The following is a 16,084-nucleotide window of genomic DNA, read 5'->3' on the forward strand; positions in this document are numbered from 1 at the left end:
TGTTCGTAACAAAAAAAATGAAAATCATATCGTAAAACCTTCACAGTTGATTAGAGTTTTGTGTTCACGATGTGTTACAAAATATTAACAATATAGAATAAGAAATAAAAGTACAGATGCAGCAAGTAAATGCAGAAATCACCTAATTCAAATGTCTTCAAGTATGTTGCAGTGTCTTTGTACTATTTGTAATTTATAAAAAGTCTTCTTAAATTACAAGACTTAAATTGAGTTCATTTATTCAGTAAATGAACTGCCAAAAAAGTTACGGAAGAGCGTACATTCAGCAAAGCTATATTTTTAATTCTGTCAAACATTCAAATAAGTTAAAAATCAAAAGCTAGTTTGACTGGCTTTTAACTCTTCAAGTCTACAAATGAAGCAAATGTCGAACTAAATTCCTAATATCTCGAGACGTTTGTCACCTTCAGCAGCACATAAAACATCACAAGGGTAACTAAAGACCAAACAGAAATAGCTAACAATTCCGGATTCAGCTATGAAATTTTCAATTGGATTACCATAAGATACTTCAATTTTAAAAAGTTTCTTTCAAAGAAAAGATGAATACTGCATAAATAAGAAAGCACTAGATACCTATTTCGCAAGCAAACCCAGCCTACCAAACAACTGAGACAAATTCTGAGATGTAGGTAATAACAGAAATTTAATCAGTCCACAGCTAACAGCTAGTCATTGGAGTTGCATTGCCAGCTCATGCCAATTCCAAAAGCAAATACAACTACTCTGCATGCTAAAATGGTGGTAGAACAGGGATGGGTCGTACTTTGCCCTCCTTCTCTGAAGCACAGTGGAGTCCTACCGAACAGTGCAACACCAAAATTAATGCCGATGATAACAAACAAGCCAAGAAACAATTAACTTTGGCTGCAGGAATATGTTATGGAACTCAGTCTAGTCTGCACCTTTCATCCAGGAACACCTCTGGCAGTAATCACGATTTCCTTGGATTGAAGACACAAATCATTCAATCTTTGCTCTTTTTCTAGCTTTACCCACCCCCACCCCCCACCCCACTTTTGTCCGCATTATAGCACTAGTCGAGGCATAACACCTTAGCTTCTCAAGGATCCTTCTCTCACTGATGCGCAACACCAATGAATAATACATCTTAGGTTCTTTCACCTGACAGCAACAGTTCAAAGTTTTGATATCTTCTTCTAGACGGTTTGAACCATATAAGCTTTCCCGAGTATCTGCTAGAGCCGATAGAGCCCCACAAACTCCATCTGTCAGCAACATACTGTTGCTTGACTCAAAACCTTTTCCAAATAAAATATTACCGTTCTTCGATAATTTGAAGCCTTCAGACTTTTCAAAACCACTGGTAATAGATACTGCAAGATCGAGTTCTGTATATACTTCCTCTGGCAATAATATTATGTAAAGCAAAACCAACAGCTCAACTTGCGGCTCTCCATCAAATGAAATTTCAAAATATTCGGAATTTTGGCTAACGCATCCAGAATAATCTAATTTTCTCCATAGTGATAACCTCCTCCTACTGTAGCGATGTGAAAACTGGGATGAACTCCACTGAAGTACAAGCTCCAGATCAAGGTTCACAATGTCATACTGGTTATCAGGCTCGGCAAATCCATACCTGTGTAACAGAGCAGCATTACCTAAAGACCCATACGTATTGAATACCTACAAAGGGTTACACAGAAGCCATACTTAAAACTCTTTCAAGTTGATACAAAAGAGAATATACAATCACAGGAACATCACTAAATAAGTTGTTTACAAACCAGTAAGGAATATCAGTTGGACAATAAGAGGTTATTTCATTCACACACTAGTTATATGTATAATGATATAGAGATTATTAACATGGTGAATAATAAAGAAGGAATTTTTATGCAAACGTAGGGATAGTTATGCGGTACACAATACTAGAAGAAATTTTATCTATATCACTTAATAGGCTACCACAAGGGCATTTTTTGACTTTAAATTCCCACATTGCTAATATATGGATTCTTATCCCACATTCTATCCTGGATGAAGAAATTTAGAGGTTACCACATAAGTTAATGTGCATTTTTTAATACATCCAAGCAAAGTTGCATTTGTTATGTGGAGATTAGTTCCTTTATGGAAACATTAAATTAGTTGTGCAGCGATTAATGCATTCTTTTCCGGCCAACCAAATATCGTATTAGTTTATGCAAGAGTTTATGTTGGGATAGTTTGCCCTAAGTCCCCCGAGCCAAACAGCCACTAAGAGAATATTACTAAGATTTTTGGATCAGTTTAAAGATGTCATAAAGCAGATGTTTCTGCTGCATCTATTTTTCAGCTATTCTTTGCTCAAGAGGAGGAAAGATATTCTAGTTAATTCTCCCACTTCTTTACTACTTTTAACGGTTGATAGGCACATTTGTATCTTACAGTGGGGTGGTTTTATGATAAAGAACTGTCAGCATACTGGCAGGATCTAATTGATAAAATCAAAGTACGCTGTGCAACTTCAACTAAACAAAAGATGAAAACTCCACTCGTCTGTGTGACAAAGTAACTGCAATTAGAATAACAATTTCAGATAAATAAGATCTCCTCACCTCAGCCCCAGCTTTGACCTTTTTCACCATGATCATTTCTAAAGTTGTAAGAGCATCACCAGAAACTGAAGAAAACTCCGAGTAACTCTCACTAATAGATTCATCCCTTGAATAAGCTTTGGTTGGTTCATTGTTTTCATTTTCATGCTTGCCGCTGTGAGCATCATCATCCAAATCAGAATGAGAAGACTCCAAGTCACTCCCACGGAAGCATTCACCTCCTAAATGAGAGATTTTCTTGGTTGGTCCAATGTTATCATTTCCATAATTTCCATTGTCAGCATCATTATTCAATTTAGAATAGGAAGATGTGAAGTGTACATCCTCATCACTAGTTTTGTGATTAAACCTGCAGATCAAATGTTTTTAGGATTGAGAGGAACATAACTCAGAGGAGCCCACTAATGCCAAATCAGGACTACCATAATTTTATAACACCGGCGCAAGAATATGAAATCTGCTGGGTTCATCAATTACAAGGTAGTTGAGAGAATTTGCTTAATAAGGTAGCTACATGCCCTAAAATTAAACGTTTATCAACTGTCATAGAGAAAACAGCCATTCTGCACTAGAATGTCACCTTTCCATAACAAAAAAATAACCTACTTTTGACGAGTTACTGAATTCCTAGCACATACATCCTCCGACCCAATTTATGTTGCATTCTTTCCTTTTCAACAACATACACAATATATTCCAACAAAATGAGATTTGGGGCCATCATATGCTTCGAATGAAAACAGAATCCAAGAGTTCATCATCATCGATCATTCGTAAGTACAATTCTCCCTCCAACTTGGCAAAACTGAAATTTTTGATTTGAAGCTAGAAAATAAATAAGAAAAAAATATGTAAGAGAAACATATGAGACCTGACCAATTGTATTGATTGTGAGCTTTATTTCATGTATTGTGTTTTTTGTTGGTAGTCTTATGGAATTAATTGGCTGGTGAAGGAGGATGGTAGAAAAAATCAGTAAAAATTCAGTCTTTTAAGCTTCTTGATGCAGTAAAGTGTACACAGTCAACACCACTACCTTAGAGGTGAGGTAGAGAGGTTGTTTCGAAAAGACCCCTAGCTCAAGACAAACATTCTACAGAAGAACATAATACACAAACAAGAAACAATAGGTAGAAACGAACAACAGATAATAACAAAAATAAGCCTACCACTAAGTAGTACTACACTCGACCTACCTAAAACAAACATCACTAAAACTCCAGGACCAAGACACTACAAGCAAAGCACTACACTACGACAACTAGGATAACAAAACAAAGCACACCTACCTACTAGCTTAGACACACTCCTACCTACTACCCACCTGCCTTAATTCGTTTCCTCCACACCTTGCTATCTAGGGTCATCTCCACAGTAAGTTTTAACTGCTCCATATCATGTCTAATCACCTCCTTTCAATATGTTTCGGTCTACCTCTACCACGCCTGAATCCATCCATAGTCAACCTCTCATACCTTCGCACTGGGGCATCCAGACACCTCTTCGTCACATGCCCGAATCATCTCAACCTCGCTTCCCGCATCTTGTCTTCCACCGGAGTCACTCTCACCTTATCTCAAATAATCTCATTTCTAATCATATCTCTCCTAGTAAACTCACACACCCATCGCAGCATCCTCATCTCCACCACCTTCAGCTTTTAGATATGAGAGTTTTGACTGATCAACATTCCACCCCATATAACACATTGCTAGTCTAACCGCCACTCAGTAGAACTTCTTTTTTATGTTTAGGAGGCAACTTCTTATCACACAAAACTCTGAAAAGCGAGCCTCTATTTCATCCATTCTACACCAATACGGTGAGTGACATCCTTGTCTATCTCTCTATTTCCTTAGATCATAGACCCAAGATACTTGAAACTATCTTTCATGAGTATCGAACTTCACCACCACGTCAGCCACATGCATCCCCTCACTAAACTTGCACTCCAAATATTTCGTCTTGATCATGCTCAATCTAAATTCTTTAGACTCTAGAGGTTGTCTCCAAACCTCAAACTTAGCATTAACTCTTCTATGGATCTTGTCAATCAAAACTACATCATCCGCAAATAACATACATCATGGCACCTCACCTTGAATTTGTCGCATCAGTACATCTATCACCAAGGCAAACGGGCTAAGAGTTGATCCATGAGCAACCCTATCAGTACGGGAAAGTGCTCTGAGTCTCCTCCCACAATTCTCACTCGAGTCTTAGCTTCATCATACATGTCTTTTATCGACCTAGTGTACGACATAGGAGCACATCTAGCCTTCAAGCACCTTCATAGAACCTCTCCTCTGTCATAAACCTTCTCTAGATCGATGAACACTATGTGTAAGTCTTTCCTCTCCCTATATTGCTCGACGGGTCTCCTTGTGAGATGAAGGCTTATGTAGCCAAACGACCTAGCAAGAATCCAAACTAATTCTCGAAAATAGTCGCACTTCTCCGCAACCTCGACTCCACCACGTTTTCCCTATCCTTCATAATGTGACTTAACAACTTTATACCCTTGTAGGTTCTTATACAATGGAAATATTGTACTCCATCTCCAAACTTCACTCATCTTTGCTGTCCAAAAAATGACATTAAACAACTCGGTTGCCACTCCAGACCCGCCCTTCCTATGTTCTTCAAAAAATCAATTAGAATCTCATCTGACCCAATCATTCTACCCCTACACATTCTGCAAGTAACACCCTTAACCTCCTCAACTTTAATACGCCTACAAGAACCATAATCGCAATGCCTCTCTGAATGCTCCAAGTTCACCATCACAATGTCTTTGTGCTCTACTTCAGGCTATCCCAAAAAAGATTGCCATCTTTCCATAAATAGAAACAATTCAACTTTGAAATTTTCCCTTTTACTCTTAATGAAATGATTTATAGTTAACACAAACATCTACGATTTATTTTAGACCACAAGTTTCAAAAGTATTCCTTTTTTCTTAAACATGTGTCAATCTAAACAGTTCCATATAAAATTGGGACAAAGGGAGTAATATTCTAGGCTATGAGAGGATCCATACGCACTCAAGCTAATAAGTCTCTAAAACAAATCCATACTAAGAACCCTTGCCAATCGGACCAAAAACAACTTTAATAGTTGTTAAGCTAGATGCTCAATTGGTTTGTATACAAAGTTAGGGTATTACAATTGACTATGCATAATCTCTTACTACTTCACTTGGAATCTAAGCCAAATAATCCTTTTGATATGTCATGGACAAGAATGATGCTATAGAAGCCCTAAGAAAACCGTTTTTAAGGTCTCAAGCTGAGGAGTTGCAAGCCAAGGTTGTTCAAGAGAATGCTTACTATGGAAGACGAGCCCAAGAATGAGCACATAATTATGGTGAAGCGTGAGCTGAGCCCATGAATTATGGCAAAGAGTGGGCTAAATGCTACATATGTTTTATGGTCCAAGTTCAAGCCAAAGAGGAGGAAGGTTGGGCCCACATGGAGCCCCAAGTGAGTTAAGAATCATGCCCCAAAAGGCTGCAATTCGTGCCCAAAGTGGAGCCAATAGACTTGTGATTTTTTGGTGAAAGTTTGGCAATTTCTCCTTTCTTGTAGTCGGACCGTAATGCCTCCCTTCATTTGCTTGCCTCCTTTCAGCTCAGAATGCCTAATGCCTATTATTTAGTGCTAGAAGCTAACCGCCATAAGCTCACCCTTCGGGTCTCGCTTCCAGCGCAGGAGGCCAAGCATTCTGCCAGACGTCCCGGCCTGGGAGCCCCGTTCGCCGTGGCACGACTCCAAGGGTAAAGTGAGAAACGGAAGATTTTAACTGACTCGGAATCCGCCACAAATGATTGCCTAATTGCAGTTTGTCGGAAAAGAGTGGACAATGAATGAAAATAGACAGACTGATGTGGAAGAATTTTGGTATTATTTTTAAATGTTTTTCTAGTTTAAAGTTTTCCTAAATAGGCTTTTACTACTTATTATTTGCATAGAAGTAGGATTTGATCCCCTGCAATTTTGAATTGGTTTCCCCCTATATGTAGGAGTGGATTTTGTTCCTTTCAAAACTAACACATTAATATCAATATTATCGAGTTTTTTTACATCTTTGTAAATCAGCTACTTGGGATTTATCTTCACCCTTAAAAGAACAAATCTTTTACGAAGTACGATTAATCCTTAACTTGATATCTTTGGCTTCTATTTATTAAACAAAATCAAATAAGACAATTAGTCGTATATTAATTATTGTCTCTAATTTCTTCGATGTAGGGGGTCTAGATCACTTTGTTTATCTGGAAAGACCATATTAGTCCGTTCTTCCATAAGTACCTCCATATTCTGTTTTTTTTATATTCATTCTATGTGCCCTGTGCTCCACAATCAAGTCCTGATCTTTCCAACAAGCGCTGAGACTGACGAAACCTAGGTACACTGAAGACAAAGAAATCAATATTTTTTTGGACAAATGAATTAGTTTTAATCCAGTAATTTTGATTACTAAGTTTAATTAGGGTTCTGAGTACTTAATTTTGAATTTTGGAAATTTTATTCTCGAATTTCGCGAATCTTAAATTTCTTGTCTTTAATCTTCATATTTTTGCTTCTGCATCATTTTCCTATTTTTGCTCAAGTAACCCGATTCTTATCACCTTTATAACAAATTACTCTCGGGTATTGTATCTTTCTAGAAATTTTGGATAGTCAAACAAGCAATGGCACTAGTTGGGAAGCATAAATTTTCCTGTAGTTTAATTAGATAATTTAAATGTATGCTTAAGAGCATACAGATACAGTATCCAAGCAACACATAATATACCTATTAGATTTCGCAATGGGACAAACGAGACAAGACGTCATTGAAAACAAAAGAAGTGCAATAGACTAGGTAAGTGCAAAACTATGAAGTGATATAGGACGTCGATAAAGCTAGGAAAAAAATAAGATACACAAAGAGGCCTTTTAAGGGGGAAGAAGAATAGATTTTGACTTTTCGGGCAAGGTGTTGTGGATGCGTGGAAGTCAATTAATTAAGTATTTGATTATTATTTTAAATAGCTTTATTTATTATTTATTTATATTTTAAGTAGCTTTATTATTATTCTAGAACTAGAATAGGTCCTATGTTTCCTACTGTCATAAGGACTAGACTTTCCAAAATAGGGTTTTATTTTTCCTAGTTTCATAAGGATTAGACTATTGTTGTAATATGGCTCTTATTTAAAGGGGTTTATGAAGAATTAGTCAATGTGTCATATTTCAACAAAAAACAAGAAATTGGAATTCTCTCTTCCATTGAACTCTAAGGTTTCAGTCTCCCTTTAATAAGCTGAAGAGGTTGGAATTCTCTCTTTCGTTGAACTCTAAGGTGTCAGCCTCCCTTTAGCGAGTTGAACTTATATATCGCACTGTGAACCGATCATTCCCTAAAGATCCTAATAATTTGGAGCCTAACACAATAACAATGAGATCAATTCTAGATTCCAAGAAAAACATGCAACTATAAAACCCTAATAGATTCTAAACCTGCAGCAATGGAACAACGCCTCGGTGAAAGAATTATCCAAGTCATCCAAGAACAACTTTCTGACAAGGGAATTGGCTCCACAATATCAGCAACGCAAGGAACTGAGTCGAGTAGTGGCCTGACACTAGCAAATCAATAACTCCAACTACTAGAGGCAATACAGTGGCTATTCAACTAGCCGATCAGAATCATCCAACATACATTGCTTATTCAACTAGCTGATCAGAATCATCCAACATACACTGCCTATTCAGCTAGCTGATCAAAATCATCCAACATACACTACCTATTCAACTAGCCGATCATAATCATTCAACAAAATATACTGCATTCGACAATACCAAGGTATGCAAAGATAAATTTTCTACTTATGACGGCACCAACGACCCATTAATTTGGCCACATCGTTGTGAACAATTTTTTGAAAATTGACATACCACGAAAGCAAAAAAAGTTAATGTGGTGGGGTTTCACATATTGGGAGAAGCACAATTATGGTGCTATCAGCTTCAACAAGCAAAAGGCCCAATTAATTGGGAAGAATTTCAAAAACATTGTTTCCAACAATTTGTGTACCCCCTGAGAGTAGCAACCCAATGGGCGAATTAGTCACACTTTGAAAAACTAGTACAGTTGAAATTTATCACATCAGTCTCAACAGAAATTGGCTAGGTCTGATGAGTTTATTCCAGAACAATTGCACGTGGTTATATTTATGGCGGGGTTGGATGACTCAATCAGACGGGATGTGCAATTGCTCAAACCACCTGACTTATCGGCAACCATGAATGTATCCAGGTCTTTAGAACAAAAACATCAACTGCAGAAAGTAAGCAATTTTAGCGAAGGTGCATGGCAACAGTCTCGGACAAGTCTAGGCAGCACAACGAACTCAACAAAATTTGGTATTAGTTTAGTCGGCTCATTTACCTCGGCTAAAACCATAACCAGCAATCAAACCCCTTTTGTCAAGCGATTAACTCGTGCAGAAATGGCAGAGATAAGAGCTAAGGGATTATGCTATAATTGTGACGAACTCTATTTGACAACTCACCAGTGCAAACAACTTTTCTAGCTGGAATTGGATGATTCAGTTGACACTATTCCAAAAATTCTAGATGACTGCACTGAAATTCAAGCATGAGGACAAGCTCTTTCATTGTGAGAGGAGTAATGATGCCGATGCGTGAAAACTGTAATGCGTGGAATAGGATTATTATTTATTTATATTTTAAGTAGCTTTAAGTATATATTTATATTTAAGTAGCTTTATTTATTATTCTATAATAGGGTTTTATGTTTCCTAGTTTCACAAGTATTAGGTTTTTTATTGATGTAATAAGACTACTATTTAAAGGAAGGCATGAGGAATAATAGGTAGGAATAGTTTCAGTCAAAAACAAGAGATTGGAGTTCTCTCTTTCATTGAACTCTAAGGTTTCAGTGTCCCTTTAACGAGCTGAATTTATCTACAAAATAGGTTAATTTTATTATTCTAGAATAGGGTTTTATGTTTTCCAGTTTCACAAGGACTAGGTTTTCTATTGATTTAATAAGACTCCTATTTAAAGGGAGATATGAAGAATAATACATACGAACAGTTCCAGTCAAAAACAAGAGGTTTGAGCTCTCTCTTCCATTGAACTCTAAAGTTTCAGTCTCCCTTTACCGAGCTGAAGAGATCGGAGTTCTCTCTTCCATTGAACTCTAAGGTTTCGACATCCCTTTAACGAGCTGAATTTATATATCGCCCAGTGAATTGATCCTTCGCCAAAGACCCTAACAATTTGGTAACGAAACCTAACACAACGGACGATGAGATCAATTTTAGATTTCAGGAAGAACGTGTGATTATAGAAAACCTAAGGACTCTAAAATTACAGCAATGAAACAACGCCTCGGCGAAAAAATTGTCCAGTCCCTCCAAGAACAATTGTTTATCTTGAAAATTGGCTCCATAAAACCAGCAACCGACAGACCTGAGTCGACTAGCACCCCGATGACTAGCAGATCAACAATTCCTGCTAATAAAGGCAATATGCCACCTCTTTAACTGGCCGATCAGAATCATCCAACAAGTGGTAATTCCTATTTGATAGTACCAAGGCATGCAAAGATGGATGTTCCTACTTATGACGACACGAAAGACCCATTAATTTAATTTGGGAATAATTTTTTGAAAATCAACATACAACGGAAGCAAAAAATGGGTGGAGTGGTTGGGTTTCATATGTTCGGAGAAGCACAATTAAGGTATTCTCAGCTTAACGACCAAAGGATCCAATGAGTCGGGAAAACTTTAGAAAAGTTCTTTCGAACGAGTCATGCTTCAATAAACTAATAGAGTTGAAATTTATCAATGTCAACTTCAAGAAAAGTTGGCTAGGGTTGGTTGGATAATTAAGTTGATACTATTCCAGATTTTCTGGATGACCGCCCTGAGATTTGAGCTTGAGGACAAGCTCTTTAAACGTAAAGGAAGTAATGTTGTGGATGCGTGGAAGTCAATTAAAAGTATTTAATTATTATTTTAAGTATCTTTGTTTATATTTAAAGTAGCTTTATTTATTATTCAAGAATAGGATTTTGTTTTTCCTACTTTCATTAGAATTAAACTTTCTAGAATACGATTTTATTTCTTCTACTTTCATAAGGATTAGACTATTGATGTAATATGACTCTTATTTAAAGGGGTTTTTGAAGATTTAACCAATAAGTCGTAATTCAGTAAAACGCAAGAGCTTGAAGGTCTCTCTTCCATTGAACTCTAAGGTTTCAGCCTCCCTTTAACAAGCTGAATTTATATATCGCCCTGTGAATTGATCCTTACCTAAAGATCCTAACACAAGGTGATTAGGCTACTAAAAATTAAAAACAAGCCACTGATCACGTGCATAAATAAGGCATAGATTCACAGTTATCATGAAACAACACCGATGAAATTTAATGTGTAACATCATGTGATGTAACAAGGAGCATATGAACCCCTCACATCAGAGGTAAAATAAGTCAGCAGCTACCAATGAATAGGAAATAATGCGACACCTCAAAACCAATATGGAAAGTTCAGCAAGTAAGAGGGAGAGGAAGCAGTAAGATGATGCAGAAGATTTCGCTAAAAGGCATACTTACAGATCCGCCAAGGGAACCATTCCGCATCCATAGTAATCATCTATCTCAAAAGATCGTGAGGCAATTAGACTTTTTGCAGCAAGATAGTCCTTAACACCAAAATGTTCTACTTTAAGTTGTAAGGAAACTGAAGTTAAGAGAGGCTCAATACACTCCTTCCAATCTTCGAGGATAAGTTCCTTGTCGTCTTTAACTATCTGCCTACAAATACATCGCAATGGTCATACAATAGAATAAGAACAGAATTAAGCCTAGTGTACAAGTCGACCAAGCTTCAAATAGCTTGTCAGAAAATCAAAAGTAGGCAAAGCAGCAAATGCATTCTCTTGTAAAAGCGCATCTCGTTCTCTTTTAGTTTGAAGTTCACCAACCAGAAGTAGCAAAACAGGCAGGCAGCGACATCAGCAATACTTTTCTTTAAATGATACAGTAATTATTTCATTGCTTTGTCAGAGAAAGCTTCATATACAAGCTAATGACATAAAGTAAGATCTAGGAAAAAATGCAATTATCTTAAAAAGACACCCACTCCTCAATAATCACCGTACTTCCAGCGGTGCTCAAAACACTAACCAAAAACAAGAAACTCCTCCAATATTTGCAAAAGAATTTCAACCTTTTCCGAAGCTATCCTATTTGTTTATATGAAACCATTTGACAAGTGTCGGAGGGATAACTTCACACGCTCGACTTCTCCTTTTCTTTCTTTTCAAAGCCGAGCAGAGCAACAAGTTCTCGACACTTCTGGCGTTATTCGGTGAATTTCAATTAGCTTTACTGAAGTACTGACAATTGCAGGAGAATGTTACAATATAATATTTTCAGCAGGAGTATCATGATTCCACACACAGATCATGAACTGCAGATTCTTCCACATTAAAAACAAAAGAACTTGAAATATCGAACAACTTATAATATCCTTCTAGACAGGTCCAGATACACCGCGAAGAGGATCAACCGGACTGGGACATGATAACAAAATATGATAACACAGATGAAAGAAGACATTATTTTTTATTACCGTGGTGTCCGGGCTAGCTTACCCACACCTCGACTAATTCCACGGGATACATGCCATCTCCCATCAGCAACAGCAACAGATACCAGTTAACTCTATCCCCATCAAGGCTAGAACAAATGGAAAGAAATCAACTAGTGTTTGTCGTTGTTGGGAATTGAATCTGAGACCTCATGGTGCTCAATCCAACTTCATTAAACCACTAAGCCACATCCTTGGGTGTCAGATGAAAGAATACATTGACACTGAGAATTACATACTTCGACCTACATCAATAGGCATATAGGAAAAAAATTTCCTACAACCAAAGCATTAAACGTATAGAAAAAATACAACAAATTAGAGATCCCACTCTAAGTTATCCAGAAAATAAATCCAAGACAAAGAGTACCCCATAAATTTATTCCGCGAGAAAATTTCACACTAGTGTATTCATAACTTATTTCTATACTATTAAGTATTCTGCCACATGCCTTTTATCTTGAGCCAGGGGTCTATCGGAAACAGCCTCTCTACTTCTTTAGAGGTAGTGATATGGACTGCGTACATTCTACCCTCCCCAGAGCCCACTATGTGGGAATATACTGGGTTTGTTGTTGTTGTTGAAGTATTCTGCCACATATACTTTACCATTCTTTCAACGCTCTTACATTGACAAAACTCTCTCTACCACAAAACTCTCACTTCCATTTTGTTACATTTCCATTTCCTTCCGTGACTAAATGATGAATAAGAGATGTCAACTTATAGAGTTGATTCTCTCACCAACCCTAACCAACCAACTCACTTCACAAGTCAACTAAATAGAAGACATTTTCATTTCCTTCCGTGACTAAATGATGAATAAGAGATGTCAACTTATAGAGTTGATTCTCTCACCAACCCAAACTGGCCAACTCACTCTAAAGAAGTTATGCCAATTCAAAATTCTTCTTTTTCTTCTTCTTCTTGTTGAGATGTCAACTTATAGAGTTGATTCTCTCACCAACCCTAACTGGCCAACTCACTCTGAATTGTAGTCAAAAATCACAAGTCAACTAAATAGAAGTTATGCCAATTCAAAATAATAATTCTTCTTCTTCCTTCTTGTTCTTCTTCCTCCTTGTTCTTCTTCCTCCTTCTTCTTGAGATGTCAACTTATAGAGTTGATTCTCTCACCAACTCTAACTGGCCAACTCACTCTGAATTGTAGTCAAAAATCACATGTCAACTAAATAGAAGTTACGCCAATTCAATATAATAATTCTTCTTATATATATATACATAATGATTTTTTCAGTTTTATTTTATTTATTATGATGATGATATGAGCTTAAATGAAGAAATGAGGACTCATATAGCCGACCCTAACTTGTTTGGGACTGAGGCGTAATTGTTGTTGTTATGGATACAGTGTGTCAAGCTCAGCTAAAAAAATTGAGGAGGAAAGAATCAGCCTGTAGGTTAGATTCAAACTGGACAGCAAAGAAGCTGAAACTACAAGCGGTAACAGATTTATAGGGAGAATTAAGCAGGCCAATTGTGCATACGTCCATGTTCGAGAAGAAATTCTACTACAATATGTGTATATAAAGAAAAAAATTAGAAAACCACTTCTCATTACCTATAAATAAGCAAAGAGAATACTTCACAAATTCATTCTAAGAACTTCTTAGGACTGTATCTGAGCCATTGCTTCTTTCTTACACATATATGTTGTATCATTTTCATTCCACTCCATGACTAAATATTGAACAAGAGACCGTGTTATAGAGTTGATTCTCTTTCACCAACATCAAGAGGCCAACTCAATCCAAGTCATAATCAGATCACACGGCAACTCATATGAGCTGTTATGAAGTTTTAAGAAAACTCACTCCAGGTTTTAATCATATTTTAAGTCAACTCACTGTTAGTTGTAATAAAGTTACATGCAAACACACTCCAATTTATTAAAGTTGCAAGTGAACTTACTCAACTATCCAAGAAGATGCCACAAAACAAATTGCCAAATTTGATTAGAAAATTTTAAGAACATACTCATCAAAAAGATTTAGACATTTTCCTAAGAAGTTCCAATTTCCACAAGAGTTAAAGAGTTTATGTGCAAAGCTATCTACTTGAGATGGGGAAGCGAGATTGAGCTAGTTTGGACATGTGAAGAGGCAAACTGCAAACCGCTCTGCGAAGAGGTGTGTGAGGTTGGGTGTAGTAGGTATGAGGAGAGATCGAGGCAGGCCAAAGATGTGTCAAAGAGAGGTGATTAGACAGGACTTGATGAAACATCAAGTGTGGAGGAAGCATATTAGAGTAGAAGGTTAGTCGAGTAGGAGTGTTTTCTTGTTTTTTGAGAGTTTAGGTTTGTTGGTGTTTGTCGATGTACTAGCCGTAGTATTGTAGTCCCTATTTGTGATATCTATCATAGTTTGTTGTGTATTGTGCTTCGACTATCAGACTATGTTGTTGTTATGCTTTTCTTTCTTGTAGACTTTGCAATTTTTCCTTGATAGTTAATATATTTTCTTTACTGCCTTCTTCTTCTTTGTACCTGGATTTGCTGCACTTGAACCAAGGGTCTTTTAGAAACAGCCTCTCTACCTCCCAAGGTAGTAGTAAGGTCTTTGTATACTCTACCCTCCCCAGACCTCACTTGTCGGATTGGAATTTCACTGGGTATGTTGTTGTTATTGTGCAAAGCTATCTACTTAAAAAAGATGAGAGTAGAATCAAGCAGAAAAGCTTCTGCAAAAAAAAGTTTGGAGATTCTCTATGGTAGCAACATAGCAAAACTTTGAACTTAGTTCTTCTCTAGAACAGTTACTTATACTTTTTTATAGATATCTACAAAATTCACAATTCAAATGTGTTACATTTATCAAAAAACAATAGAAAAGAAGGTATATATAATGAGGAGGAGAAAGAGGGAGGCGACCTTGTGAAGCTCAGTTCCAACGAGAAGAGAGTCGATTTCAGATGGGGACCACAATAAAGGGATAGGTTCAGCATAAGGAAGCAACTGGAGATAACCAAACCAAGGAGATAGCGGACCGAGGCTCCGCTCATACATAATAGCAACTCCTAGAGCTAAGATTCCTTCAAGCTCCGCTTCCTCGACCATTTGCCGCGCACCTGAAGCCTTTACCGTCAAGCAACTCTCCTTCGGAATAATTGCCACCAAATCACCATCATCCAGATCGCACAAAGCTCTTACCCAAGAGTTGGTCGATACTACCAGCTCCAGCGCCTCGCTACACTCTACACATTGCCACTTCATCCAATTCTTGAATGCTCTCAGTTTCCTACTGGAAAAAAACATATTACATTCAAACGTCTTGTTAATTCATAGATATATTATAGATATAGAGGGGGAAAGGAACATTTTGGCGGTGGCATACCTGGATACCATTGCTACAGCAGCAGAGGCGGAAGGTAAAATGGTGGCTATTTCGCTTTTCTTATTATAAAGTGAGGGTTAAGCGAGAAAATTGAAAAAATTAAGTGGGAGGTGACAAAAAAAAATTAAAATGGCATAGCTTTGATTGGCTAAAGTTAAAGCTTTATTTAAATTGTGATTAAGTTAATTAGAATATAAAGTATAATTTTAAAAAAAAAAAAAATTTAAAAGGTCCACTAACTCTAAATTTTAAATTTTAAAGTTCCCTTTTGATCTTTTAATCTTTCTCATTTTTTTTCTTTTTTCCTATCTTCTTCTTATTTTGTTCTCTCTAGATTTTCCCTCTTTTTTTTTTCTTTCTCTTTTCATTTCGTTCTTTCTTTTTTAATTTTTATGGATTTTGTTAAAAGAATTGAAAAGTTTGAAAAGAAATTTTTTAATTTTTTTTAAAAATGAATGAAGAAATAATTT

At 36.8% G+C, this 16,084-nt stretch overlaps 1 protein-coding gene across 4 annotated transcripts; it reads right to left on the reverse strand.

The window, feature by feature from the left end:
• Positions 1-492: 492 nt before the first annotated feature.
• Positions 493-15,738, reverse strand: LOC107870748 (ribosomal lysine N-methyltransferase 3). Of its 4 annotated transcripts, XR_001674314.2 has the most exons (6): positions 15,615-15,662; positions 15,152-15,521; positions 11,223-11,419; positions 2,586-2,934; positions 927-1,671; positions 493-819 (listed from the first exon to the last, which is right to left on the reverse strand). XR_001674314.2 is itself a non-coding variant. In XM_016717371.2 (5 exons), exons 1-5 carry the CDS (start codon positions 15,623-15,625, stop codon positions 985-987), a joined length of 1,614 nt encoding a protein of 537 aa, XP_016572857.2. In that variant the 5' UTR covers positions 15,626-15,738; the 3' UTR covers positions 493-984. The 4 variants fall into 4 exon arrangements, 3 of the variants coding, with proteins under 3 accessions (XP_016572857.2, XP_016572859.2, XP_016572860.2); XM_016717371.2 differs by having other exon boundaries at positions 493-1,671; positions 15,615-15,738; XM_016717373.2 differs by having other exon boundaries at positions 493-1,671; positions 15,152-15,518; positions 15,615-15,727.
• Between the last annotated feature and the right edge of the window lie 346 nt (positions 15,739-16,084).

Source organism: Capsicum annuum, chromosome 5 (genome assembly GCF_002878395.1).
Source record: "Capsicum annuum cultivar UCD-10X-F1 chromosome 5, UCD10Xv1.1, whole genome shotgun sequence".
Classification (NCBI taxonomy): Eukaryota; Viridiplantae; Streptophyta; class Magnoliopsida; order Solanales; family Solanaceae; genus Capsicum; species Capsicum annuum.

Coding starts and splice junctions, on each gene's coding strand:
- LOC107870748 (XM_016717371.2), bottom strand. Junction 11,420..15,151: donor TTGGAACTGAGCTTCACAAG/GTCGCCTCCCTC, acceptor ATTTGTAGGCAG/ATAGTTAAAGACGACAAGGA. Junction 2,935..11,222: donor ATGGTTCCCTTGGCGGATCT/GTAAGTATGCCT, acceptor TTTGATCTGCAG/GTTTAATCACAAAACTAGTG.